The sequence below is a fragment of the Prionailurus viverrinus genome, chromosome E1, assembly GCF_022837055.1.
Source record: "Prionailurus viverrinus isolate Anna chromosome E1, UM_Priviv_1.0, whole genome shotgun sequence".
In the NCBI taxonomy this organism is placed as follows: domain Eukaryota; kingdom Metazoa; phylum Chordata; class Mammalia; order Carnivora; family Felidae; genus Prionailurus; species Prionailurus viverrinus.
The window spans coordinates 34,789,964-34,815,212 of record NC_062574.1 but is presented as its reverse complement, the minus strand read 5'-3'; the positions used below and the strand labels follow the sequence as shown (position 1 = coordinate 34,815,212).

Sequence of the window (25,249 nt, the reverse complement as noted above, 5' to 3'; positions counted from 1 at the left end):
TCTGAGGGACATAGGGGCACCTCCCCCACTATCTGAAGCCAGTTCCACTTTTGTTGGCATTTTTCTCAGCCCCTCCTTTTTGAGCCTCTTGAGGACACCAGGTTTCCTAGAGAGGAGATTTAGACCCAGGTAGGAAGGTGTGTGTGTGTGTGTGTGTGTGTGTGTGTTGGGGGGAGGGGAGGGCGGCAAAAGGAAGAGAGGCTCAGAAGTGCACGTGCTGGGAAGACCAGGGGTACTCACATCAGAAGGGCCCCCTCCTCCCCGGTTATAGGGGAGCATGTTGGACTTCCCAGTGTGTGTTTCTTGAAGTGTGAGGGAGTGTGGCGCCCCTCCCGGAAAGGAGATCCTGAGCATTCCCTCTCCGGCTGTTGTGTCACATCTGGAAGTTTGTGTAGGAGTTTCTCCAAGCTCAGAGCCCAGCACAGCTTTTTCTCATTTGGAAATCACAGGCTGGCATTTGGGATGCCGAGAGGGGGAGTGGGAGGGGGGCCAGAGGGGGAGAAGGGAGCCTGCCAGGAGTAGGGGAAGGAGAAGGGGGAGGCCCGAAAGGCAGGAGCCCTAATGGCTTCCAGAAGTGAGCGTGAGTGTGTGACTGCATCACGGTGTGTGTGTCTGAGTGTGTGTGTCTGGAGGGGAGGGGGCACCGGGGATTTCTGGAGTTTTCCTTGCCACTGTCCCAGTGCCCCAAGTTTGCCTGTGTCTCTTACCTTCGGGAGAAGTCTCCATTTTGGTCCTCAGAGGAAACGGGAGGGGGGTGTTCTTCCTGTCTCCTCACCAATTCCCTCGTCTCATTTTAAAACTCCAGACTCTCCAGAGGGGTTCTGGGTAGGAAGGTTGAGGCTGGGGAATGGGACAGGACTGGGGAGGGCAGAGCATCCCCTAGCACTCCTTCTGCCCCAGGCCCACCTTCCTTCCGGGTCACACACCCATTCTACTCCACAGAACTGTTGGGGGACTCCCCATCACCCATGGTGCCAGCTGGAGCCATTCCTGGGATTACCCCCACCACTCAACCCCCCCTCACCCCTCGCCTGCTCCCGCCCCAGCCCTCACCCCACCCTGCCTGCCTCAGCCAGGGTGGCGACAGACACAACTACTCACACGTGTGTGTGCGCGCGCGCGCGCGCACACACACACACACACACACACACACAGTCACAGACATTTGAATCAGATTTCTGGCCTATTTCCCCTTCCAAAGATTCCAACAGGCCGGCTCTCTCTTGTGTCTCTGGGTCTCACGTCTCTGTCTCTGGGTGGGGCCGGCTGCCTTTCTTTGGGCTTCAGTTTTCAGTTCAGCTGGAAACCTCTCTCCCTGCACGCCCACAGGCTGGAGCGCAGGAGACCACTGGGGAACGGGCTGTGGGAGTGGGGGCTTGGCTGGAGGGAATCCCCCTTTCGGCCTGCCCAGTGCCAGCCACATGGCCGAGCCCCCGTCTCCCACCCTACCCCCTGGGAGTGCCGTTTCCTATAGACGCCAGCCTCTCATAGGGTGGACCAGACTAGGATCCCACCTTCCCAACTCATACTGGGGGGGCCAGGATTCCTGGGTCCAGGCCCATCTCCTCCTCAGTGCTGCGCAGTCTCAGATCTCCAGGCCCCAGTTGGGAAGGGGGGCCGCTGGAGGGCCTGCTTCCCTTCTCAGTCACACCCGGGCCCCCACGTGCCCCTGGAGGTGCCCCCCCTCCTCCCTCCTCTACCCACCCCCCTCTCCCTTACAGCTGCCAGGCTAGGCAAGGGCACTAGATAAAGCCCCACGGAGAGGACTCAGTTGGGCAGATAACATGCTCCAGTTCTCCCTCCTGGAGGAGGAGGGATGGAAGTGTGTTTCCTCGCCCTGCCATTTCCTTTTTCTCTGCTTTTGATGGTGGGCTGTGGGGAGAAGAAAGCCTCCCCTCTCCTACCCACCTCCCCCTTTGGGATCCACTCCAGCCCGGACAGTCACCATAGCAACAGTAGACATGTGACCGCACAGGTCTCTCATAGTCACTATGGCAACCAGTGTCCCCCGTTCCCTTGGTTGCCATGGGGATTCGTCACATGGTTTCCCCCCAACCTGATAACCTGTGGGTCCTCTTGCTTTCCCTTCCCTGCATGAGGACAAGACAGCAGTCTGGCTAAGGGGAGTTCATGTGTGAGGGGTCCCTTTTAGTTGCCATAGCAACAAATCCACACCACCTGGTGACACATCCTCCTGTTGTTATGGCAACAGAGGAACATCACACAGTGACATAAGGCCATGTTCCCAAGGAAACAAGCCCTACCCTGAGAAGGGTGAAAGACCCCCATCCCCACTGATTACTTCCCAGTTCAGATTGTCCCAAATTTCCCCCTGCTTTGGTGTCTTCCCTTGTCCGTTTACATTTCCCTGAAGGGAAAGGGGAAGGTAGAGAGCAGACAGGATGTACCTGGGAGTAAAGCTAAATTGCCAGGGGGGTTTCTGTGGTTAAGAGCTGGAGATGGGGTTATTTGGAGGTAGAATCTAGCTATAAGAGGCCCCAGTGTGAGCATGTGTAAGGTGGGGACAGGAGTCCCAGCTCCTCTGTGGTGTCACTTCTGCCCCTCACTCCCCCCACGCCCACCCCAAGTTATCAATTTATCACTGTTGAGGCAGACAAGGCAGGAAGACATGAATGGGGAGATACACCCGGTTTCTAAGCAGGGAGATTGCTTGCTTGCTTGCTTGATTCATTCATTCATTCATTCATTCATTTTCCCAATGCATTGACCATCGACTACGGGACAGGCACTACTATAAGCTTCGTTCGAGCTGTAAAATCAGAGTGTGCCTGCCTCAGCAAGGGAGACAAGACTAGTGCACAGATGGCTTGGTGGAGTCACTGCCATTGGAGGGGTCCAAACAGGTGTTCCAGGAGCTTTTCCCAGCAGAACTACCCACATTCCCCCTTGTGGAGGTAACTGCTCAAATGGGTCCCTTTCTGCCGAGGACAGGAGGGGGTAGCTCGGGGCGGGCAGACCGGTTCTTGAGGGTAATTGTGTCCTGCTCTTTCCCGATAATCACCCTCAGAGAGCTCCCTCCCTATCCTCCTTTTTCCAAGGTGACCCCTGGCTGACCCCATTCTGGGGAGAGATCCATTGGGCTCAGGCTCCACTCTGGAAAACAGCTCCATGGAAACAGAGGACTCTTTATTTACCTTGTCCATCTACTTACCCCAAAAACCTAGAACTATTTTTTTTTGGTTTTTTTTTTTTTTTTTTACTCTTATTCTTGTGAGGAGGAGGTGGAGGCAGGGGAAACTGTAGTGCCTCTGCCCACGTGGGTGCCTGTCAGTGGGCAGGGATGTGAAGGCAAACCGCCTGGGTGGCAGAGGAGGCCTGGGAGGGGGGATTGAGGGCATGGCGGGCCGTTGCAGAGTGGGGTGGCCTGAGCCTCAAGATGGAGCTGGGGAGCGGTGGCTGGGACCAGCTGGGAGGAAAGCACTGGGGTTCCCTGACAGAGCCTTCTCACTCCAGAAGTGGGGCCCTGACAGGAAGATTCCACCTGCTATAGGCCCTTTGCGCCCCATAGTCTGGCTTCGTGGGTCATGCCATGGGCCGCCATGACACCCTCCTCACCTCCAGCCCCGAGGCCCCTCCTCCGCCCAGTCTCCACTCTCTCCTCCTTTCTAGCCTCTTTGTTTCCCCCACTCTGCATTGTCTTTGAGAAGAATAGGATGCTGGCTCACTTCTTTGTCAGTCTGGTGTCCAGAACCTTCTAAGGTCCAGAAGCCGCTTTGTACATCCTCCTGTTGATGGGCTGGAAGTGAGTCCCTTAATAAAACCCGCTATGTGGAAAAGACTCAGGGCCTGTGTGTGCAGGGTACGTTCTACTCTGTGTGGGCTGGGGACTTCTGTCTAGCACAGGGCCTGATGTGGAGTGGGTCCTCGTTACTTAAATGCGTGAGTGTGTTTGGAGGCGTCCGAGGGCTTCGGGAGGCCAGGGGGCTGGTGGGTGGTGGGAGAGGCAGGCTGAGGCCGTGTTGTGGTGAAGGACCCTGTTGTTTAGTTCCGCCTGTCTGTCTGGTGCCAGGACGGTCCTGACCCCTCCCCCACAGGCCTGGGCAACTATGGAAACAAGTCTCCCAGATGGGGGACTTGGACACCTCAGTCTCATCCTGGCTTCTCCCGTGACCTTCAGCACATGACTTTGGCCCTCTGGGCCTCCGGGTGCTTGGGTTCTGGGGAAGGAAATGGTCTACCCCCGCTACGTCACGGGGCTGTTGCGAGCCTCAGATGTGGCATGGCGTGAAGGTGCTTGGTAAACTGTAAGGCAGGCATAATCCGACTTTAGGTTTGTGTCACACATTCACATACATTATCTCATTTGCTTCTCACATCTTCCCCGTGAGGTAGGGAGAATAGGATTCAGATTCAGCAGCACACTCTCAGTGTCTGGCATTTCCACAAGCTCGATCGATTTTATCCCCCGAGTGGCTTGTGCAAATAGTCAGGGTATTTGTGGCTTTTCCTACTGCACCGCCGAGGAGTCTGGGTCCAGTGGGGTGATGGCCAAGGTGGGCCCGGACCTGAGGTCGGTCAGACATGTGAGCCGGGGTCCTCCCTTCGCACCTGGCTCCACCTCAGATTGGGGGGGTGGGGGTCATGGAGCGGGAGGCGCAAGGGCAGGTGCGGGGCACGAGGCGCGGGCGCGGCTCCAGCCCCGGCCAGCTGTTTCCTTGACCGCCTGGATACCTGGTTTGAGCGCATCAGCATGTTGGTTATCCTTCTCAACTGTGTGACCCTGGGCATGTTCCGGCCATGTGAGGACATCGCCTGTGACTCGCAGCGTTGCCGGATCCTGCAGGTGAGTGTGTGTGCGTGGGGCGGGCAGGGGCGGGGGGGGGAGGGGGTTTCCCCTCCCCCTTCTCAGTTTCCAAAACCTCTTGTCCCCACGTCAGGCCTTCGATGACTTCATCTTTGCCTTCTTCGCCGTGGAGATGGTGGTGAAGATGGTGGCCTTGGGCATCTTCGGGAAAAAGTGTTACCTGGGAGACACTTGGAACCGGCTTGATTTCTTCATCGTCATTGCAGGGTGAGGGCCTGGGCTGGAGGTGGGAGAGCAATGACCAGATCAGCCCCGACCCCAGGGCCAGGGTTCTAGGCCCCAGCACTGCCCCCACCCCCGGCCCCTGCCCAGCCCACTTAGAACGATGCTTTCTCTTTGGCTGTCCACTAAGGGTCCGAGGCTGTCCGGACCCTCGAGTCTGGACGGTCTTGGTGGGCGAGACCGTGCCTGTGACACTCGAGCCTGTACTTCTGAATTCCATGGCCCCTGAATCCATCCCCTCCTCTGTTTATTCTCTGATGGGGAGCTGTCCTTGGCTTGGGGGTGGCCTTGCCCCCAGACAGAGAGCCGGCTCTTCAGGGCCCCTTGGCGGAGGTGGGGGAGGGGTCAGAGGCTGTGCTGCCCCACCGCAGCAGGATTCCTCATTGACCTCTTTTGACCCCCACGGCGGCCTCAGACTCAAAGGGCCTCCCTTTGGGCCCCTCCCTGCAGGATGCTGGAGTATTCGCTGGACCTTCAGAACGTCAGCTTCTCAGCTGTCAGGACAGTCCGTGTGCTGCGACCGCTCAGGGCCATTAACCGGGTGCCCAGTGAGTGACCCCTTGGCTCTCAGCCCCTGCACAGGGAACCCCAAGAGGAAATATGGAACCCCCAGACCCCACCCCTACCTTCTGACCACTCGTAGGCCTGGTGTTCTGAGGCAGACCTCATCAGATAAGGGCTCAGGATGGGGGTGGGGGAACCAGGGCCCCTGGAGCCGAATGGAGCCCCCACACCTGGCTGTGGCACTGGGAGAGTTAGTGGGAAAGACCCTCCCCCTTGTTTCAGACTGATTTGGGGTCAGTCTCAGATGACCCCTCCCTTCAGCTAAAAGATCACTCCCTGAAGCGGAAGGGGGGTGGAGAGTGGGAATGAGGAGAGGCCGGTAGGCCGGGAGGAGTGGGGACAAAGTGTAATGGCCTTTTCTAGCCAGAACGGCCTCTCACGCAGTCTGGTTCTCATTGGTGAGCCCACACTGGCCACACCGAGCATGACTTCTCTCAAAGCAAGGCCACTCCATGTCTCATGCTCCGCCTGTGTCCCCTTCCTCCTTCCCACTCCCTTCCAACCCACTGCCGCAACTGACTGCCGGGACCATTATCTAAATTAAACCGCATTGGTTTCCCGAGCCAGCCAAGCTTTGGCAGCCCTAGCTCCCCCTACATCCTGCCACCCCCCCCCACTCTTACTCAGGCCCCCTATGCAACTCCCCAACCTACACAAGCTGCAAATGGTCTCCACTGCAGTTCCAGAAATGAGGGGTAGGGGCATGTTTGGGGGTTTCTGCGCCTGAGGTAGCAGCAGCCCCCTGTGCGGTGCGGTGCGTGCGTGTGTGCGTGCGCATGTGCGCGTGCGTGTGTGTGTGTGTGTGTGTGTGTGTATGAGATGCGGCTGCTTTCGGGTGGGCAGAGCTGCTCGGTGTGCTGGGGTGTTAGTGTTAACGGAAGTTCTGGACGAGGGACAGGCTATCACCCCCGCTCCCACCCCAGGTGATGGCTGGCAGATTTATAGGCCGCTGTCTAACCACCGGTGTAATTCCCTTAATGCAAACCCTGAGGAATTGATCTCAGTTGGAGCACAGAGGAGCCGAAGGAGGATGGGGCTGGAGGGCTGGGGGCGGGGGTGGTGGTGGTGGTGAGGGACTGAGTGAGAAGTCCGGGCCAGAATGTCTGGGCAGGGCGGCTGCAGTCACCAAGAGGGTTAATTGGCTGCTGCTTAGAAGCTTTTTCCCTGGAGGGGCAGGGGGCCACGAGTGGCACTTTGGAGGTCAAACCGGTCATTAGAGGTCTGTGTGCTTAACAAGGGCTTAATGGCCCGGAGGTTGGTTCAGACCATGTGGGGGTGGTCCCAGACCTGGAATGGGGAGGGAGGGCAGTATCTCCAACAAGGCTTGTTGGGGCACAGCTGTGGTGGCTGTTCCTGCAGAGGGACTTGTTAATTGATGGCCACTTGGAAAGATGGCCTTGTGTCTCCTCGCGTCCCGATGTGGGGATCTGTATCAAGCAGAGAATGGACTAGGGGCAGGGGGCTCAGAACCATGGTGAAGCTCGGGGGCATCTGGACTCCTGCTGAAGGGATGGCTCTCAGAGTGAGAGCCTGTCAGCTGATGTCCCTCCTGGAGTTCCCTGCCTCAGTTTCCCCAGTGACTACAGTGGTGATAACTTAGAAAGGTCAGGTGACTGTGTTGGGTGAGAGAAGGAAGTAGGAGAAGAGTGTGTGTGTGTATGTGTGTGTGTGTGTGTGTGTGTGTGTGTTGGGGGGTAGGATCCAGGGACAGAAAGCTGGGCAGCTCTGTGATGCTGGACAAGTCATGTCAGTCCTCTGGGCATCCTCGATCCTCCTCTGTAAGCTGAGATGATGTGGGGAGTTAGGTGGGGAGCAGTGCAGGAGAGAGCTCTGGAAACCTCCATCTCTGTGTCTCATCCTTGGTGGTACCGTGCCCTGATTACTACGGATGGGCCAAGACGGGTAGTGGGCAGGGGCTGGGGGCTGCCGGGGCTGCCGGTGGAGTTAGAGGCGTCTACCGGTCTCCCCGCCAGCTTGAGCCGGCTGTCTGTGCCCCGGAAGCCCCGAAGGGCCTCCTGTGGGAGTGCTGCCTGCCCCGCCCCCCCCAGCGTGGCTTCTGCCCCACAGGCATGCGCATCCTTGTCACGCTGCTGCTGGACACACTGCCCATGCTGGGCAACGTCTTGCTGCTCTGCTTCTTCGTCTTCTTCATCTTCGGCATCGTTGGCGTCCAGCTGTGGGCAGGGCTCCTTCGTAACCGGTGCTTCCTGCCGGAGAATTTCAGCCTGTGAGTGTTGCCCAGAGTGGGCGTGACCTGCGAGTGGTTGCGGGGAGGGGGGGGGCCGACCTCAGTCCCCGTTGCCGTTGACATTTCCGTCCTCACACCGGTGCCATGTCTGGTTCTCAAACTTGGCTATGCATTGGAGTCCCTGCAGCCTGGGTCCCGCCCCCCACAGACTCTGATTTCCTCCGTCTGGGGTTCAGCATGGGCGTGGGGAGCCGCACAGGCTCCACAATGAGCCTCATGTGCAGCCGCGTGGGAAAACCATCCGTCTGGGACGTAACCTTCCATCAGCCCGACTCTGGAGTTGCACACTCAGTCCGCACACTCCTGGTGCCCTCCAACCTACACCCACAGGCCCCTGCCCCTGCCTGGTGCGTGCCCGGCTCTGCCCCCTGCCTTGCTCACCCTGCGGGTCTCAGCGCGCCCACGCGGCTCGTCCGTCCTGGGCCCTCTCCCTGGAGGCCCCCCGCCCCCAGCTCCTCCCTGTCCCCTCTGCAGCCCCCTGAGCGTGGACCTGGAGCGCTACTACCAGACGGAGAATGAGGACGAGAACCCCTTCATCTGCTCCCAGCCGCGGGAGAATGGCATGCGCTCGTGCAGGAGTGTGCCCACGCTGCGCGGGGAGGGTGGCGGCGGCCCCCCCTGCGGCCTGGACTACGAGGCCTACAACAGCTCCAGCAACACCACTTGCGTCAACTGGAACCAGTACTACACCAACTGCTCCGCAGGGGAGCACAACCCCTTCAAGGGCGCCATCAACTTTGACAACATCGGCTATGCCTGGATTGCCATCTTCCAGGTGGGGCGGCCTGGGCACGGGCAGGTTCCCCAGAGTGCAAGCGCCAGGATGCAGTCTGGCCTCAGAGCAGCCGTCCTCAGGGCTGGGATGGGGTCGGGGCCTCCGAGGGGGCCGCAGGAGGCTTTAGGGGGCCCCAAACCAGCCTGTCCCTCTGCACTCTCCCCAGGTCATCACGCTGGAGGGCTGGGTCGACATCATGTACTTCGTGATGGATGCTCATTCCTTCTACAACTTTATCTACTTCATCCTCCTCATCATCGTGAGTGCTCCTTGGGCCCCTGTGGGGATGAGGGATCCTGGGGACACAGGGTGGGGCGCCCAGAGAGGGGAAGGCCTCCTGGGTCTGAAGTTCTGGCTCTCAGGACGGGTCCCATAGAGAGGCAGGCAGAGAGAGAGGGCACCTGTCATGAGGAGTCAGGAGGAAATCCAAGGTCGAGGCTGGGTTCTATCACTTACTACCACTTACGACCTCTGGCAACGTCATTCCCCATGAGGCCTCCAGCCCCACTTTAGGCCTCAGTAAAAAGGGCGATTCTCAACCCAAGCTGGCATCACCTCTCTCAGGGGGCATTTGGAAATAGCAAAGGGTGGTCCTGTTTCCTACTGGGTCTAGGGGAGCACCGCTGGCGTTTTGTTGGGGGGCTGGGGAGAGCTGGCAAACATCCTGAAATGACTGTCCCCCAAACAGAGGACTGTTACCACCCCCCGTTCCCATCACCCTGTGTTGAGAAACAGTGCCTGACCTCTTGTTCCTTCCAGCTCAGAAATCCCAAGGCTTCCTGAGGGCAGAAAGCAGAGGCAAAAGTAGCAATATTTAATAGTTTTAGTCACCAGCATTCATAGTTAATAATTAAACTGCTACTACTTACAGCTAATATTTATTGAGCATTTACTCTGCGCCAGTCCTGCTCTAAGCACTTTTTCTGTGCTGGTGCATCGAATCCTCACCACGGTCCTGTTATCATCTCTATTTTATAGAGAGGAAACCCACTTGTCTTCATTTGTCTGTCCCCATCACGGGCTTTGTGGGTGCCATGGATTAATCTCGCTGGGCGGGCGTTGGGGTTGATGTGTGCTGTGACATCTGCTACCTGCTTAATCCTCATAGTGCCCTGTGGCGGGGGGCGGCGGGGGGGGGGGTGGTGGAGTGGAGAGGGTGTGGTCCCACCTCCTAAATGAGAACGCTGAGCCTAGCTACGGACTCCAAGTCCAGCCCTTCTCCATGTCACCAAGAGGCCAGTGACAGAGCCAGAGAGGGAGGGACAGATATGGAGAGAAAGAGACGAAGACGGAGATTAAGATCTACTCGGGACTGGGGCGCCTGGGTGGCTCAGTTGGCTCAGCGTCCGACTTCGGCTCAGGTCACGATCTCACAGCTCGTGAGTTCGAGCCCCGTGTCGGGCTCTGTGCTGACAGCTCAGAACCTGGAGCCTGCTTTGGATTCTGTGTCTCCCTCCATCTCTCTGCCCCTCCCCCACTCATGCTATGTCTCTCTCTGTGTCTCAAAAATAAGTAAACATCGTAAAAAAAAAAAAATCTACTCAGGATTTAGGACAATCTCCAGAGAGAGGTGGAGACAGACTAAGGCAGCTCTTGGTGACAGGCAGAGGCTCTGAGAAAAAGCAAACCCTCCAGGCTATCCCTGCCGCCCCTGCATGTGGAAGGGGGGCCACGCCTGGGGCCTCGTCCCCTCCCCCACCATCACCTGCCACCTGCGGAGTGAGGCCAGCACCTCTGAGAAGCGTGGTCTTCTCACTGTGCTTCTCTCCCTGGGCTGGGGGGAGGGGACGGAAGCAGACAGGGAGGTAAGGGGCCTAGTTTCCACCCACACTCTCCGTGAAGAATCTTCCAAACAGCTCTCTGGAATCATACTAGTGAAGCTAATTATCATAATTACTAGGACACAATCTAGAAAAAAAAAAAAATCTGCCTTGTCACCATAAATATTCATTTCCTTCATTCTGGATTGTTGTCCCAGCGATGCCATCCAGGAGTCCCGGAGAAACTGAGGCAGGGAGGTGGGGGACGAGGGAGCGCGGGCGAGTTCAAGAGCGGCAGCCTGGCTAGCCTGCAGGGGTCAGGGTCCGGGCCATTTCCCGGCTGGGGGAGGGGAGAGGCACGGGGGTACGCGGCCACGGCAGCGGTGCCCTTTTCTTCAGGATATCTCCTCTTCCTGTCCCCACCCCAACAGGTGGGCTCCTTCTTCATGATCAACCTGTGCCTGGTGGTGATCGCCACGCAGTTCTCAGAGACCAAGCAGCGGGAGAGCCAGCTGATGCGGGAGCAGCGCGTGCGCTTCCTGTCCAATGCCAGCACCCTGGCCAGCTTCTCGGAGCCAGGCAGCTGCTACGAGGAGCTGTTGAAGTACCTGGTGTACGTCCTCCGTAAAGCGGCCCGCAGGCTGGCCCAGGTCTCCCGGGCGGCGGGTGTGCGGGCCGGGCTGCTCAGCAGCCCGGTGCCGCGCGGCGGCCAGGAGCCCCAGCCCGGCGGCAGCTGCTCTCGCTCCCACCGCCGTCCGTCTGTCCACCACCTGGTTCACCACCACCACCACCATCACCACCACTACCACCTGGGCAACGGGACGCTGCGGGCCCCCCGGGCCAGCCCGGAGATCCAGGACAGGGATGCCAACGGGGCCCGCCGGCTGATGCTGCCACCGCCCTCGACGCCCGCCCTCTCCGGGGGCCCCCCGGGGGGCGCAGAGTCCGTACACAGCTTCTACCACGCCGACTGCCGCCTGGAGCCAGTCCGCTGTCAGGCACCCCCTCCCAGGTCGCCGTCCGAGGCGTCGGGCAGGACCGTGGGCAGCGGGAAGGTGTACCCCACGGTGCACACCAGCCCTCCCCCAGAGATGCTCAAGGAGAAGGCGCTAGTGGAGGCGGCCCCCACCTCCGGACCCCCCACCCTCACCAGCCTCAACATCCCGCCCGGGCCCTACAGCTCCATGCACAAGCTGCTCGAGACACAGAGCACAGGTGAGCGCTCTGGGTGGGGCATGCTGGGACCCTTGCCCGGGGGCCAGGTGGGGTCCCGGAGAGGGTTGGGGGCCTGGCGTCCCAAGGACAGGCCTCTGATTTCCGTTCTGCCACTTGAGGCCTTGGGACCTTCGAGCCGTCCCGTCGCGTCTTTGAGCCCTAATGGCCTCATCTGCTAAAACGGGAATCTTAATTCCCGCGTTGTAATGGGAACAATATCGATCACGTAACGAGCACCCGATCTGCTCTGCTCTGTGAGGTCAACGGGTGTCGACCGATTGCTGAGTGCCTGTCCCATGCTCTGCGGGCGGAATCCCATCGGATCCTCTCAACAGTGTAGATGCTAAGCTTTCTTCTTGTCCCCATTCTACTGATGAGGACAAGGAGGCTCGAAGAGGTTGCTTGACTTGCCCAAGGTTGTGCCACTGGGGAGGGGTGACCTCAGGACCATCTGACGCTGAGGCCCACACACTACATTGTGAGGCCCAGAGGGGCAATGATGTGTGACTGTGGCCAGCATTGCCCCCCACCCCCACCCCCCTGCTAAGGAGACTTGTAAACACGACTTTCATTCCCTCCCCACAGGGAGACCGGGGGCCCGGAGCAGGAAGTTCTCAGGGGGTTGCTAGTCTGGTGGGAGGAACACCCAGCGTCACAGGGGAAGTGAGACACTCCCTGCCTGTAGGCGTCCCCCCCGTCAGACAGGGGTGGCGGGCCCTCCTCCGAAGACAGACGCACTGCAGCCGAAGCCCAGGACCTGGGATTCGGGAAGGCTGTGGCACGTGGGAGCAGTGGGATACGTGTGGGAGTCATGCGGGAACGTGGGCTGGGACAGGAAGGTGCCGGTGCGGAATGCCGTGCGAACGGTGCCCGTGCCAGCTTTTCCGCTACCCTGCCATGGGACGTAAGCCAGTCACGTGCATGTGTGTCTCAGCTCCGTCCTGTGTAGAAGGCAGGGCGGGGGCCACCACGGTTGCTGGCGAACCTTCCTGGGTGCAGTCAGAAGGGGGAATGTTATTGGGTGCTTACTAGGGGCTGGGCCCCGAGCTAGGCACATTCACTTCACGTACGTGCTTTCCCTGCGTGCCCTCCGAGGTGCCCTTCAGCTCTCAGATTCTATGATCAAAGCCAATTTAAATGGACGTTGATTGGCGTCTTGGGATAGGTCACTGTGTGCATGAGCGTGTGCGGTCTGGCGTGTATGTATGTGCATGTGTGTGTGCAGGAAGGCGTCCAGTGTGTGTATGTGGGCATGTGCATGCACGTGTTTGATGTTCGTGCGTGTCTGTGTACACGTGTGTCTGATAATGTGTAGTCGAATGGGTGCACACGCAAGGGCGGTGCCCCTGTCTGGTCAGGACGCGTGCCCACGTGTGCATTGTATAACGTGCATGTATCTGTGCATGCTCGTGGTCGGCTGTGCAGGTGTGTGTGGTTCCCAAACAGTACGTATATGCACACAGTACATGTGTGTATGCAAATGGCCAGTGCACGTGCGTGCGTGTGTCCGGTGTGTGTGTGTGTGTATGTGAGCACACATCTGCGGGTGTGTGTCATAAGGATCCCTTGGAAAATGCTACTCAGAGCAGTGCTGGTGCAGGGCTGGCTTTCACGGGAAGGAGAGATGGTCTAGGCTCCTTGCTAAAGGCTCCCAGGACAGGAGAGCTGCCCAGGACCTCAGAGGACATCAAGGCCACCTGCCAAAGCCCAGGACACCCAACAATGACTGTCAGTAGAATGCTATCGGTATTTGGGGGCATTCTGTTGCTCAGGACTGTCCACACTGCCGGCACTAAGTACTCCTAGCCCATGAAGTGCCTAGAACCCCCACCATTGAAAGAACCCCTAACTTCCTAACTCGTTTTATTTTAATATTTTTATTTATTTTTGAGACATCGAGAGACAGAGCATGAGCAGGGGAGGGGCAGAGAGAGAGAGGGAGACACAGAATCTGAAGCAGGCTCCAGGCTCTGAGCTGTCAGCACAGGGCCCGACGCGGGGCTCGAACTCACAGACCGTGAGATCATGACCTGAGCCAAAATCGGACGCTTAACCGACTGAGCCACCCAGGCGCCCCACCTAACTCATTTTATATGTGCTGTGAGGGAAGGGCCGCCCCACGTAGGAAACCCAGCAGCCTCTAACCTCTACCCTCCTGTTGTCCCAGGCGCCTGCCAAAGCTCTTGCAAGATCTCCAGCCCTTGCTTGAAGGCGGACAGTGGAGCCTGTGGCCCAGACAGCTGCCCCTACTGTGCCCGGGCGGGGGCAGGGCAGGTGGAGCTCACCGGCCACGAGATGCCTGACTCAGACAGCGAGGCAGTTTATGAGCTCACACAAGATGCCCAGCACGGTGATCTCCAGGACCCTCACAGCCGGCACCGACAGAGTCTAGGGCTGGACGCAGAGCCCAACTCTGTGCTGGCCTTCTGGAGGCTGATCTGTGACACTTTCCGGAAGATCGTGGACAGCAAGTACTTTGGTCGGGGAATCATGATTGCTATCCTGGTCAACACCCTCAGCATGGGCATCGAGTACCATGAACAGGTAGGGGCGTGTGCAAGGGCACGGGCCCTGGACCTGGAGACCCTCTGCCTTCCTCCCCTCCCGCCCCCGGGTCCCATTTCCTCTCCATGCTGCTAGCCTGATGGCGGGGAGGAGGACAGGAAGGAGGTACACCAATGTGTGGGGACTTTGGACGGTGAAAACCGATGAATGCCACGCAGTCTGTGTGTTTGGAGGTGGCCCCAGGGCAGGGGCAGGGTCTGAGCTGAGCCTGTTCTATCTGGGAAGGCTTCCCAGAGGAGGTGGACTTTGAGGGATGTGAGTGAGTGAGGAGCCTCAGGTGTGGGTAAGGCCTCTCTGGAGGGACAAGTCGTTGGAAGAGATTTGGGTCTTTGGAGAAGACACAGAAGGGAGAGAAGGTGTTGGGGGATCCCCCAGCCCAGTGCTGGGTCCCCCCCAGCATCCACCTGACTCAGTAACTGGGAGTGTGACCGACTGGCAGCAGGTAGGGGCTAGGAGGAGAGGGTCGGTGGCGGCGCCTTGGTGGAGCTGAGGCCCGGCTGGTAGGGAGGGAGGCCATCTGCTCCCGGCCTCCATTCCGGGAGCCTTGCTGTGAGTGGGGCGGCTGGGTGGATGAGAACGCCCAGCATGCTGAAGAGACTTGAAACCATCGCGTTTGAGGAATCGTTCTAAGAACCGGGATGTTTAGTCAGGAGAAGAGGAGGCTCAGCGGGGACAGGCGAGCTGTCTTCAAATATTTGAAGGGCTGTCATGTGGAAGAGGGAGCAGGCTTGTGTCGTGAGGCTGATGGCTGCGAGCAGATGGGATCTGGGCCGAACGGGAGGTGGCTGTTCTCACTCCCAGGGCTGTGCAAGTATGCGAAGGGTGATCTGGGGGACCCCCACCCCTGCCCTCGACCCCCCGCGCTGACTGGGGCCGGGCCTCCCAACAGGGCTCCTTCCAGAAGGTGGCCCTTAGTCCCGGTTTGGCCTTCCGGGTCACCCCCCTTGGCTGATTCTCGGGAAAGGAGGGAGGCAGGTGTTCCTCCAGGCCCTTCTGTGCTCTTTCCTGGGTGCTCCTGCCTCCCGGAGACTCGGGCAGGGGACTGGGCCGCCAGAACTTGACCTTTCCTGATACAGAACTGAAGGGGTGTGTGGAGGGGGTAGGGACGGGGCAGGTGCTGGCCACACGGGCCAGGTGGTGCTCATGGCGGAGGGGGACGGAGGGTCTGGGTGCAAGCCAGGGCTGGAGCTGATATGAGACGGTCACTTTTCAGGGGGATCAGAGCCCCCTCCCCAACCCTGCCGACCTCCGTGCCTTTTCACGTGGTGCACGCTCAGCGCCTAACCCAGCTGCCCTGTCCAGCCAGGGGCACGCCGGCCCCAGCCCCGCCTCCATCACCGTCACACCATGTTGGCACCCCTTCCTCCTGCCTCAGGGCTCCCCCTCCCCCCAGGTGGCTATGCCAGATTCCCTCTTTTTGGAGGTGACGTGCGGGGAGGGGGCAGGACGCCGGCTGCGGCTCCAGCAGGTGGGGAGTACGGCACTGTGGTAGGCGTGTTGTGTCTGGGCGCACGGGGCATGGTGTGTGTGCACACGCCCGCTCAGCCGGCCCCCTGGGGAGAGGTGCTCCACTCGGCCAGGCTGGTGAGGGCAGCCCCTGACCTCCCGTTACCCCGGCTCCGTGAGCCTGGACCTCAGCCTCCCCTCCCTCCCCCCAGTTCTAGCCCTGGTCAGGTGTCCCTCTCCTTGGGGGGCGCTGCATCCCGCCACGTGCCCTAGCGGACGCTGCTGGCGGAGGCTTTGACCGCGCTGAGGAGAAGCTGAGTCACGGAGACCGAGGGCCGATGAAGCGGCAGCAGGAAGCCTTTCGGTTAGACGTCAAGAAGGACACCCCCTTGGGTGGGAAATAAAAGCCATCCGTCAGGGGTGCCTGCAGCATCTCCTTGCCCAAGTCCCTGAGGAAAGCAGGGGGCACCCCCCACCAAGCCCTCAGCGGCAGGGGGTCCCCCCTGGTGGTGGCGCAGCGTCTGCTCCCGGGAGGGGTCTGTCTCAGTACCTGGTCGCTGTGCGGGCCCCACAGGGGTGAGTGGGAGTCCCCAGCAGGCCGGGCAGATGACTGACTGCTCTCTGCAGCCTCAGGGGCCGGGGAAGAAGTCCCAGAAGCAGCCACGGCCCTGTGCTTGCAGGCACTGCGGCGTGAACGTCCCGCCATCTGCGCCTCGGAGCCTGAGCAGGCGGAGGGGGGCCGGGAGGGGGGTGAGGAGATGCGGGGGCAGAGAGACAGAGACTCAGAGGGAGACGGAGACCGGGAGAGGGGGTCCCAGAGAGCAAGACGAAGACCTGGGGGGAGAGAGGCAGGCACGAAGACGGGAGGACGGAGATGCAGGGACAAGAGGGACAGAGCTACGGAGGGGGCGATGGACATTCGGGGACGAGACAGACAGATGGAGGCACAGAGACATCGGGGTGACAGAGACAGAGATGCAGAGAGGGGTTGCAGGGCTCGGGACACAGGCTCAAATGGAGCCTCCCAGACAGGGAGAGGGGAACCAGGTGAGGAACAAAGTTGGGGGGGCACCTGAGGGGATGTGGCAACAGAGGAGAGGAGCCACAGTGACTCGTGGTCTCCCTGCAGCACCCTGAACGAGGCGACCATGTCCATGGACCCTGGTATTGGTCAGGAGAGGATCCCGGTATTGGGGATCCCCAGCAAGGGGCCCAGCCCTCTTCCCCGCCCATGGCTGCTGCCCTCCCCAGGCCTGTCCTCTCCCACTGTCACCTACCTTACCCCCCACTCGGTGTTCCTGCCAGGGATGGTGACGCCCTCCTGCCCCTCTCTACCAACAGAGGAAGCCCCCATTTTGTCATACCCAACCCAAGGTAGGCCCCACGCTATCCATGGCCTCCTGCTTCCCCCACCCCTTCACCCACTGGCTGGTGAGACCCGCAGAACTGTTTCTCCCAGAGGGACTGGTGAGGAGGACAAGGACATGGGACACTGAGAAGGGAGCAAGAATGTGACTTGAGGATGGAAGTGTCACCTGATGGAGGACAAGCGTGCGTGTGCCCCATCCATGAGACAGCAGAATATGGAGCAACGAACTTATTGTGAATTATCCATCCTGTCCTCTCTCCTTCCATCCCTCCCCCTCTCCTTCCATCCATCCAGCCATCCTTCCATCCTTCCTTCCTTCCTTCCTTCCTTCCTTCCTTCCTCCCTCCTTCCCTCCCACACACATTTCCTGTGCATCCGAGTTGGGGAAAAACATCTTGATTTGTGGTGTTTATAGTGTTGACCAATTACCATGGTGTAAATGCTGTCACCATGACCCATGTCAAGCTAGCAGCATGATGTCACTGACTGTGGGGTCGGGAAGAGACGTACACACACTGGGCCTAGGACACTGCTTTCTTCCTCTCAGAGAGGTCATCGGCAAGTGAACAGTCATATTTACTTGATGCAGTATGTGCTCAGAGACAGACGTGCAGAGTAGTCTGGGATCCAGACCAGGGAAGGGATTCAGGGAGAGCCCCGCGCAGGATGTGATCTGGGAGCAGAGTCTGCAGGAAGAGCGAGGGGTAGCCAGCAAAAGGGGGGGAGGGTGTAGGGCACAAGACGGGGGGAGGGGTCAGGGGCACCAAACACCAAAACTGAGAGATTTGTGAGGAGTTCAGAATGAGTGGGGCACAGGCTGGGGGCCGGGATGGACAAGTGACAAGAGACCAGTTTGGAAAAAAATTCAGGGCCAGGTCCTGAGAGGGATAGGAAGGAGTTTCTTCTTGAAGGTGATAGGTTCCCCAGAAATGTTTTAAGCGGGTCAGTGATACAAGCAGGTTTGTGCTCTATCAGTAGACATTCTGTGGAGCCAAGAAGGGGAGACAGGAAGCAGGGCGGCCAAGGAGAGGGCTACTGCAGTGGTCCAAACGGTTCATACATCTCTGTCTTTGGAAGTGGAGGGAAGAGGGCCGGGGACAGCTGGCAGGTGGCCGAATCTGCAGGACTCGACACCAACTGGAGATTTGGGGGGGAGGACACAGCAAGGACAAGACCCAGGTTTCTGCTTAGGGTGGGAGCACTGGGCCTTGAGCAGATTGGGGCTGCAGGACGTTGCGTACAAGGCATCCGTGGGCCATCCTGGGGCGTACCTAGCAGGCTGCTGGAGCTCAGAAGAGAGTCTGTCTCTGCCGGCGTCTGCCCTGGGGCCAAGCTGCTCCAGGAGGAGTGGGGGTGGTGCGGAGAGGGGGTCTTGGGGACATAGGAGCTTCCTAATCACCCCTTTCCTAACTCCGGGGTGCTGAGGGCAGAGGTTAACTTCACATTCTAGAGGAGGGACAACAGAGAGGTGGGGGAGGGGCATGTGGCCCAGTGGGTCTCTGGGCTGCCAACGAGAGAGAGAGGCAGGGTCCAGAGTAGACTGCCTTTCGGGCCAGCAGAGGACAGGGCAGGTGACGATCCTGTTCGTTGCTCAGACTCTGGACCCATCCTGTCACTCTAGATACATGTCCAGGGAGGGTTTCTATTTATAAGTGAGTGAGGTCAGCTGTTCAAGGCAAGGGAAGTTGGGGGTGGAGTGGGGTGGGGGTGGGGGGTGGAAATCCAGATGTGGCAGGTCTTAACTTTGAAGGGATTCACAGACTCCTTTGGGATTCTGCTGAAAACTGGGGACTCTTTCCCCAGAAAATACACACGTGCAGGGACACCCCACATGTGGCCTTTAGGACAAGGGTTTATGGACACCTCCCACCCCAAGTCTATCCCTTGGGCCTTCTAGCAGTTCTTGGCCTCCAGACAGAGGAGCCCTGTCTCAGGAGCTGAGGCTGAGCCAAATAGAACCGGGGGGGGGGGGGGAATGATCCTTTTAGAGCCCCAGATTTCCAAAGTCTCTCCAGATGTGGGGGGGTGGGGAATGGGTGCTGTTTTGGAGATGGCTGGCTAACGGGGTGTTCACATTCCTTCAGGCGTCCTCTGGTCCTATAGGCTCCTGCCGCTCAGCAAACACCTCCTCCTGTGCACAGCATGCCAGAATAGGATGGCAGAATGGCAGGGGGCGGGGGACAGAGCCAGAAGCACCAGAAGCACCGGAGAAATGTAGGTTCTAGCCAAAAAGTTCTGCTTCATGGACGATTATGCCAAATGTCGTAAGGGAGGCTTCTGGGGACAGAGGAGAGATGCTCACACCCAGCTGGGGGCTTGGAAGGGCTTCACAAAGGAGGTGGCTGTTGAGAGGGGTCCTTGAAAGCTAGGCGGGATTGGTGCAGAGAGGCCTCGATGGAAGGATTAAGGGGAAATCCGGCAACCTAGCCTGGAGGAGCACAGGGTGGCGTGGGACGCTCGGAGGACAGTCATGTTGCCTCCCACCCCCACCCCCACCCCCACCGAGGTGTCTGAGCAGGAGTGATGTGAGCCCAGCTGTGTTGAAGGAAGCCAGAGATTCCAGTGGGTGCGGGCTGGGTCGAGGGAGAGGCCCAGAGGCTATTTCTGTCCTTCAGACCAGAGGCAGCGAGGGCCCCAAGTATGGTGGTGGTGGAAAGGACAAGGGGGCGGGGGCCGGCACCTGCTGCTGGAGGGATGAGGGCCCACAGGAATCCTAGATAACTCCCAGGAGCCAAGACAGAATTCTGGAGGGTGATGGAGCTGGCCGTCCGGGAAGGGGCAGGTTTGATGGAGGGGGTGGGAGGGTTTGTTTTGGAGCGCTGCGTTTGAGCTGGAGGCCGGCCATCCCGGGAACGCTATCAGGCAGGTTGGCTCTCTGGGTGAGGAGCCAAGGGCTTGGAGGGAGATTGTTTAGTGTCGTCCACACCCCAGTGACAGCCGGGTGGGAGGGGGCTGCGGCGGTGGGAGTCGGGAGCTGGGGGGCAAGAGGAGGGAGTGGGTTCTGACTGAACTCTGAGCAGAGAAAGGGGACGGGAGGGAGCCCTAGGAGGGCAGGAGGGGGCACGGGCGCTGGCAGGTGGGGCCGACAGCAGGCTCTGGTGCTGTCCTGGCATCCCCTGAGGGAGGGACTTGGAAGAGAGTCTAGACAGAGCTGGGGTTTGGGGGGACTAGGCCTGCACTCACATGGGGGTTTCTGCTCTGAGCCCAGGAAAGGAGACTGGGAGAGTGAGGGAACAGGGGATACGTGAACAGGGCCCTGGGGACGTGGGGTGTGTGTGGAGGGAGGTGCAGGTGCAGGTGGAGGAGGGGAGGAGAGAAGAGTCGGCTGTGCTGTGCGTCACAGAGCTGTTTGTGGGGAGGGGAGCGGAGCCCGGGGGGGGGGGGGAGTGGCGGGGAGAAGCCAGGCTGGGAGTGGGGACGAGGCGGGGCGAGGAGAGGGAGAAGGTTTGGAACAGCTCTAGGTGGGGAGAGACGGAGCCCCAGCAGCAGAGGAGGGTGAGGGAAGGGACAGAGCTGCCGTGAGGCCCCCAGCTGGCATTGCCCTGTCCAGTCAGCACAGGCTCGTGACAGCACCGCTCAACAATTCGATGGCCGCAGCAGAAGCGGAGGGGGTGGGGTCTTACCTGGGCTGGGGCTGGCCCGGCAGGGGCGCTCTGAGGTCTGCGGCAGGAAGGCAGCCTTGAAATGGTCCGCCCCGGGCTCCAGGCTGAGAGGGTGTCCTGGCAGGTGAGGGGCAGGGGCCCCAGCTCCAGAATCTGGGGTCTCAGGGGCTTTGGCTTGGCTGTGTCCCAGCTGGGAGCACACTGTGAGTGCCGTGTGCCCGCTTTGCTGGTGTGTTTCCTGGAGGTGACTTCCGGGTGCTGGTAGGAGATTGTGGGGAGGGGCTGGAGCCACCCCTGGATACGGGGTTCTGGGGCACAGTGACACCCAGCAGTGGGCCCAGTGGGCGTGAGGGGCCGCAAGGGGATTGGCCCAGAGAGGCAAAGTTCCAAGCTGGAGAGCTCCCGGAGGTCTGAGAAGAGCAAGGTGGTGATCGATATGGTGAAGCCCGTGGGCTTTGCTCGAAACCACCTGCCATCCAGGTGGCTCCTGACTTCCCACACCCCTCCTTGGAGGAGGAGGAGGCAAGAGGTGCGAGAGACCCTTACCCCATCGCTGTGGCCTGCCTGGATTCCCCCATCCTGGGTCGGGGGAGGGGGTGCAGCGGGCAGGACTGTCAAAAGCAGAGGTGAAGTGAACCAAGGAGCAGAGATTTCAGGTCAGTGGAGCTGTTGGGAGCGGAGGAGATGGGGGTGGGGTGGCGCTGGGGCAGGACTGGGGTGACTCGTACGAGCCTCTGCCCAGCTGTCTCCCAGCTCGCCCACTCCTCTCGCCGTCCCCGTGTGCCGGAGCCGCTCCTGGGCCTCCTGCCTGGGCCTCTGCAGCATCCCCCCAATTGGTCTCCGTCTCTCCGTCTCTCCAAGCCGTCAGCATGCTGCCACCACCGCAGCCAGATTAATCTTCTTAATACACCGCTCTGCACATCTCTTTCCTCCCCCCAGAAGCCCCAGTGGCAGCATCGCGGGCAGAGGCGAGTCCAGCCCCAGTGGTGGGACAGAGTTCAAGGCCATCCTGCCTGGGCCCTGCCAGCCTTGCAGCCGTGTCCTCCACGGACCCCTCCCCCGCTCTGACCCCGGAGAAGCACTTGATTCTCTGTCCCTGTCCCCATGCATTCCTTCCTCTGCATCTTTGCTCGTGCCGCCCTCAGCTGGGGGTGCCCTCCACGGGGTTCTCCTTCCGCCCCTTCCTCCCCGGCCTCAGCTGGGTTTGAGCTCCCGGGGTGCTCCTGGTGCTTGTGCCCAGCGTGGGGCTTCGTGCAGCCTTGCAGGCATTCCGTCCTGCCGTGTGTGAGGCCCGCGTCCACCGTCAGTGCCCGTGGGGCCACCTGAGCATGGCTCTGGGCTGGGTGTTTTCACGGTCTTTAACGCCTCTGTTCTGCAGAGCAGTTCTGCCATGAGGTGACGCTACCCTGTTTAACGGCGAAGGCCACTGGGGATCAGAGGGGCTAAGGAACCTGCCCAAGGTCACACAGGCAGAAAGTCTCAGGTTTGGCCGGCCTCCCACACTCTGGTTCCACCCCATGTTTTGATCACCAGTGTTCGGCACGCTGTGGGCCCGTTAAGGGTTGGCTGATGGAGGTGAGTCCTGGTGCTTTCAGGGGAGTCCTGGTGCCAAGAAGTATCGGGGAGCTTGTTGGGGGGGGGGGCTATACTTGCTCCAAGGGGACAGGTTGAGGGGAGGGGAAGTGTTAGGAGGTGGGGCGTTTGCAGTTAGCATCTTCCCAAAGAAGAGCCCGGGGCCCCTGTGTGGGAGAGGCTCTGGCTGCCTGGCCTCAACTCACTGCAGCCCCCCCACTGGACCTTGACGTCTTGAGGGAGGATTGAGACCTGAGAAAGGACTTCCTGGCAGCAGGAGAGAGTCCAGAGGGGGGCTGGTGCCCACCTGGTTGGGGGGGGGGCTTCCTGAGCCAGCGGTGTGACCTCCACCAAGTCACCACACCTCTTGGAGCCTCAGTTTCCCCGGCTATCTAAGGAGGCAGGGAGGAAATGAAACCCTAGGAGGGACGGGGTAGCCAGCGCACTGCCCCGGGGAGATACTGGCAGAAGTTGGCTCCCTCCCCGCCCCTTTGCAGCTGCAGTGGCTGTGATCACGGCTCTGGTCCCTGGGGCCACCGTGTTGCTAAGATTGTGTCTCTGTATCCTCGTCCTACGTCCTGCCTGTGTTTGCAGAACGTTCCCAGCCTCCGATTTAGTAACTTGGGCTGACCTGTCTGGGGAGGAGTGCCTTTTCCCATGGATCACGGGGGGATTCCGGGGCCCTGGGAGCAAATAGGCATTGCCCGGAGGTGTGTGCCGTGAGACTGCCCAGGAGAGAGAGGACAGGCTGAGGGACAGTGCCCGCTTTTCCTTTTCACCTGCAGTTCCTGTCTCAGCTGCCTGGAGGCGTGAAGGGGGGGGGGGGTCCAGCCTTTGCTCCCTGCCCCCCTCAACCAGGACCTCAGGGGAGCCCTGTACCACCTTTCCAGTGAAGCTCTCGGCCGGTGTGCAGGTGTCCATGAGCCATGAGCCGTCGGGTACAGACGTTGCGCCCCACCTTGAATGACATCAGGGAATTCTGGAAATAACCCCCTCCACATGCCCCGTGCTGGTCGTACTTTTAAGAGTCACTAATGGAGTCGACGCAAGAGGCCGAAAGCTACTGTGCTTTCAGCCACTTTTTTTTAAAAAAAGGTTTATTAATTTTTATTTTTGGCACCGTTTTTTGAGGTATCGTGTATATGCCATAAAATTCACCCATTGTAAGCTGTACCTCAGCTGTGCCTTCGAATCAGCGTGTTCTTTATTCATACATTAAGTTCATGCGAAATATGGTTTTGTAGACTTTGGAAGGCGTGTTATGAATTCAGTGTGTCTGGATTCACGGGCGCCTGGCTGTCACCTGGGGTGGGTTTGGCCCCTGACTGCTGCGTCGTGTTATCAGAGTCCGAATGAAATGGGATTGGGTCCCACTCCCTGGTTCTCCCTGCCCCGTGACTTTGAACCCATCATTCACCATCTCTTGACCTTTCGGCTCTTATCTGAAGTGAGGGTGCCAGGGCAGTTATGTGGATAGCATGAGGTGAGACGCAGGGTGAGCCTGGGGACCCTCAAGGCATTGCACCTGTGCCCATCACCTTTATGCAATCCAGCTGGACAGCTGGGCAGGTGGCAGAGTGACAGGGAGGCAGGCTCACTGAGCCTGGTCCCTGGCAGACTGGACTTGGGATGCCAAGAGGGGATCCACTTAGTCAGGAGGGATCTGAGCCCCGAGCTTTACCTGTCCTGACGATGACCCCTTCCCCGCCACCTGCACTATGCTAATGCTAGAGGGGCCCAAGATCCCGTCTCTCTGTGACCCCATTCACTAGGTCAGGTGGCAGTGTCCTTTCCTGCCCCCATTTGCCGTCTGGGGAGCAAGGACTTGCTCGGGATCTGCTGGACCAATGGGCTCCTTGCCACACCGGCCCTGTACCAGCCACCCACTCTCTGGACGGCTGGCTCTCGGCCCTGCCTGCTGATCCTGACCCGGCCCCCCAGGCCTGCCTTCGGAAAGAATCTGTGCACAGGCCGAGAGCTTCTCTCCTCCTGAGTAGCTGTTGACCCCCAAACACCCCTCACCTGCCAGCCAGAAGGCCCTTCCTTCCAGGTCTCCCCACCCCCTACCCAGGCTGGCCACACAAAGTCAGGCCGTCAGGATACATTTGGTGGGTGCCCAGGCCTGCTTCCGTGCTTGGGTGACCTACCTGGGCAGCCAGCCAGAGGAGGCAGCTGGGTAAACAGGGGGAGGTGTCTGATGGACTGAGGGCTTCATCTGGTTGTTTATTTTAACTGAAACTTCTTGAGCTGTTTTGAAACGAAGGCTTCGGGGCGATCAAGACACCCCATTAGGTAGGCATTGAGCTCCACTGAGCCAATCCTACCTCACCCTGCATCTCCAGCCCTCAGCTCAGCTCTGCCGCTCTCTTTCTCCCCAAACATGGTTCATTCCTCGTGCTTTGCCCTGTGACGCCTTCCGCGCCCCTTTCCCTGGAGAGACCTTACCCTTCAGAGCTCATTGCAAATGCTGCTTCCTGACTAAGGCTTTCCCAGCCTTAGTTCCTCCCTCACCGTCTCTCCCCTGGACTCTTGGATTTACCGTCGGGATAATTTATTTTGGCATCTAAGTATCTAAGGCCTCTTGTGGTTACTCAGCTGTTTTGTGTACGACCTGTTTCCAGTGAGACTCTGGGCTCCCGGGAGGCAGGGAGAATAGTCGGCATGTTTTTGCGGCTCCTTTTCATACCTGATGTCTTGCTAGGCATACAGTAGATGCTTAATTTTGACGGAAGGGAGGGAGGGAGGCGACGAGTGAGCTGGAGTGGCAGACGTTTTTCATGATTTCTGACGACCTCTCTAGGATGGGTCCTCGTTCCCAATCCCGGACCCTGGCTGGAAGCATAAAAGTGATTACCGCCAGTGTTTTACATTTGGCCAGAGAGGTTGAGGATCTTGCTGAAGGTCACACAGCGAGGGGACAGGATGGGCTGGCAATGAACCCAGGCATCGCAGTCTCAGGGGGCAGCCCCAGGTCCTCCTCGTCTGCGACAACCTGCTCAGTCACCTCCTTTCTGCCCACCAGCACGTTTGCGTGTGCCTGCGGGCGTACGTGCGCGCGCGCGTGTGCTCGTTCGTGTGTTTGTGTG

General features: G+C 59.5%; 1 protein-coding gene across 5 annotated transcripts in view; it reads left to right on the top strand.

Moving 5' to 3' along the window:
- The window catches only part of CACNA1G (calcium voltage-gated channel subunit alpha1 G), a 61,309-nt gene that overhangs the window by 2,663 nt on the left and 33,397 nt on the right, over nt 1–25,249 (top strand). For all 5 annotated transcript variants that reach the window (XM_047833489.1, XM_047833487.1, XM_047833488.1 and 2 more), the window contains exons 2-9: nt 4,693–4,804; nt 4,899–5,032; nt 5,498–5,595; nt 7,679–7,838; nt 8,334–8,634; nt 8,801–8,893; nt 10,826–11,609; nt 13,777–14,153. In XM_047833489.1, the coding sequence (XP_047689445.1) occupies nt 4,693–4,804; nt 4,899–5,032; nt 5,498–5,595; nt 7,679–7,838; nt 8,334–8,634; nt 8,801–8,893; nt 10,826–11,609; nt 13,777–14,153 (2,059 nt within the window). The remainder of the gene's footprint in view (nt 1–4,692; nt 4,805–4,898; nt 5,033–5,497; nt 5,596–7,678; nt 7,839–8,333; nt 8,635–8,800; nt 8,894–10,825; nt 11,610–13,776; nt 14,154–25,249) is intronic.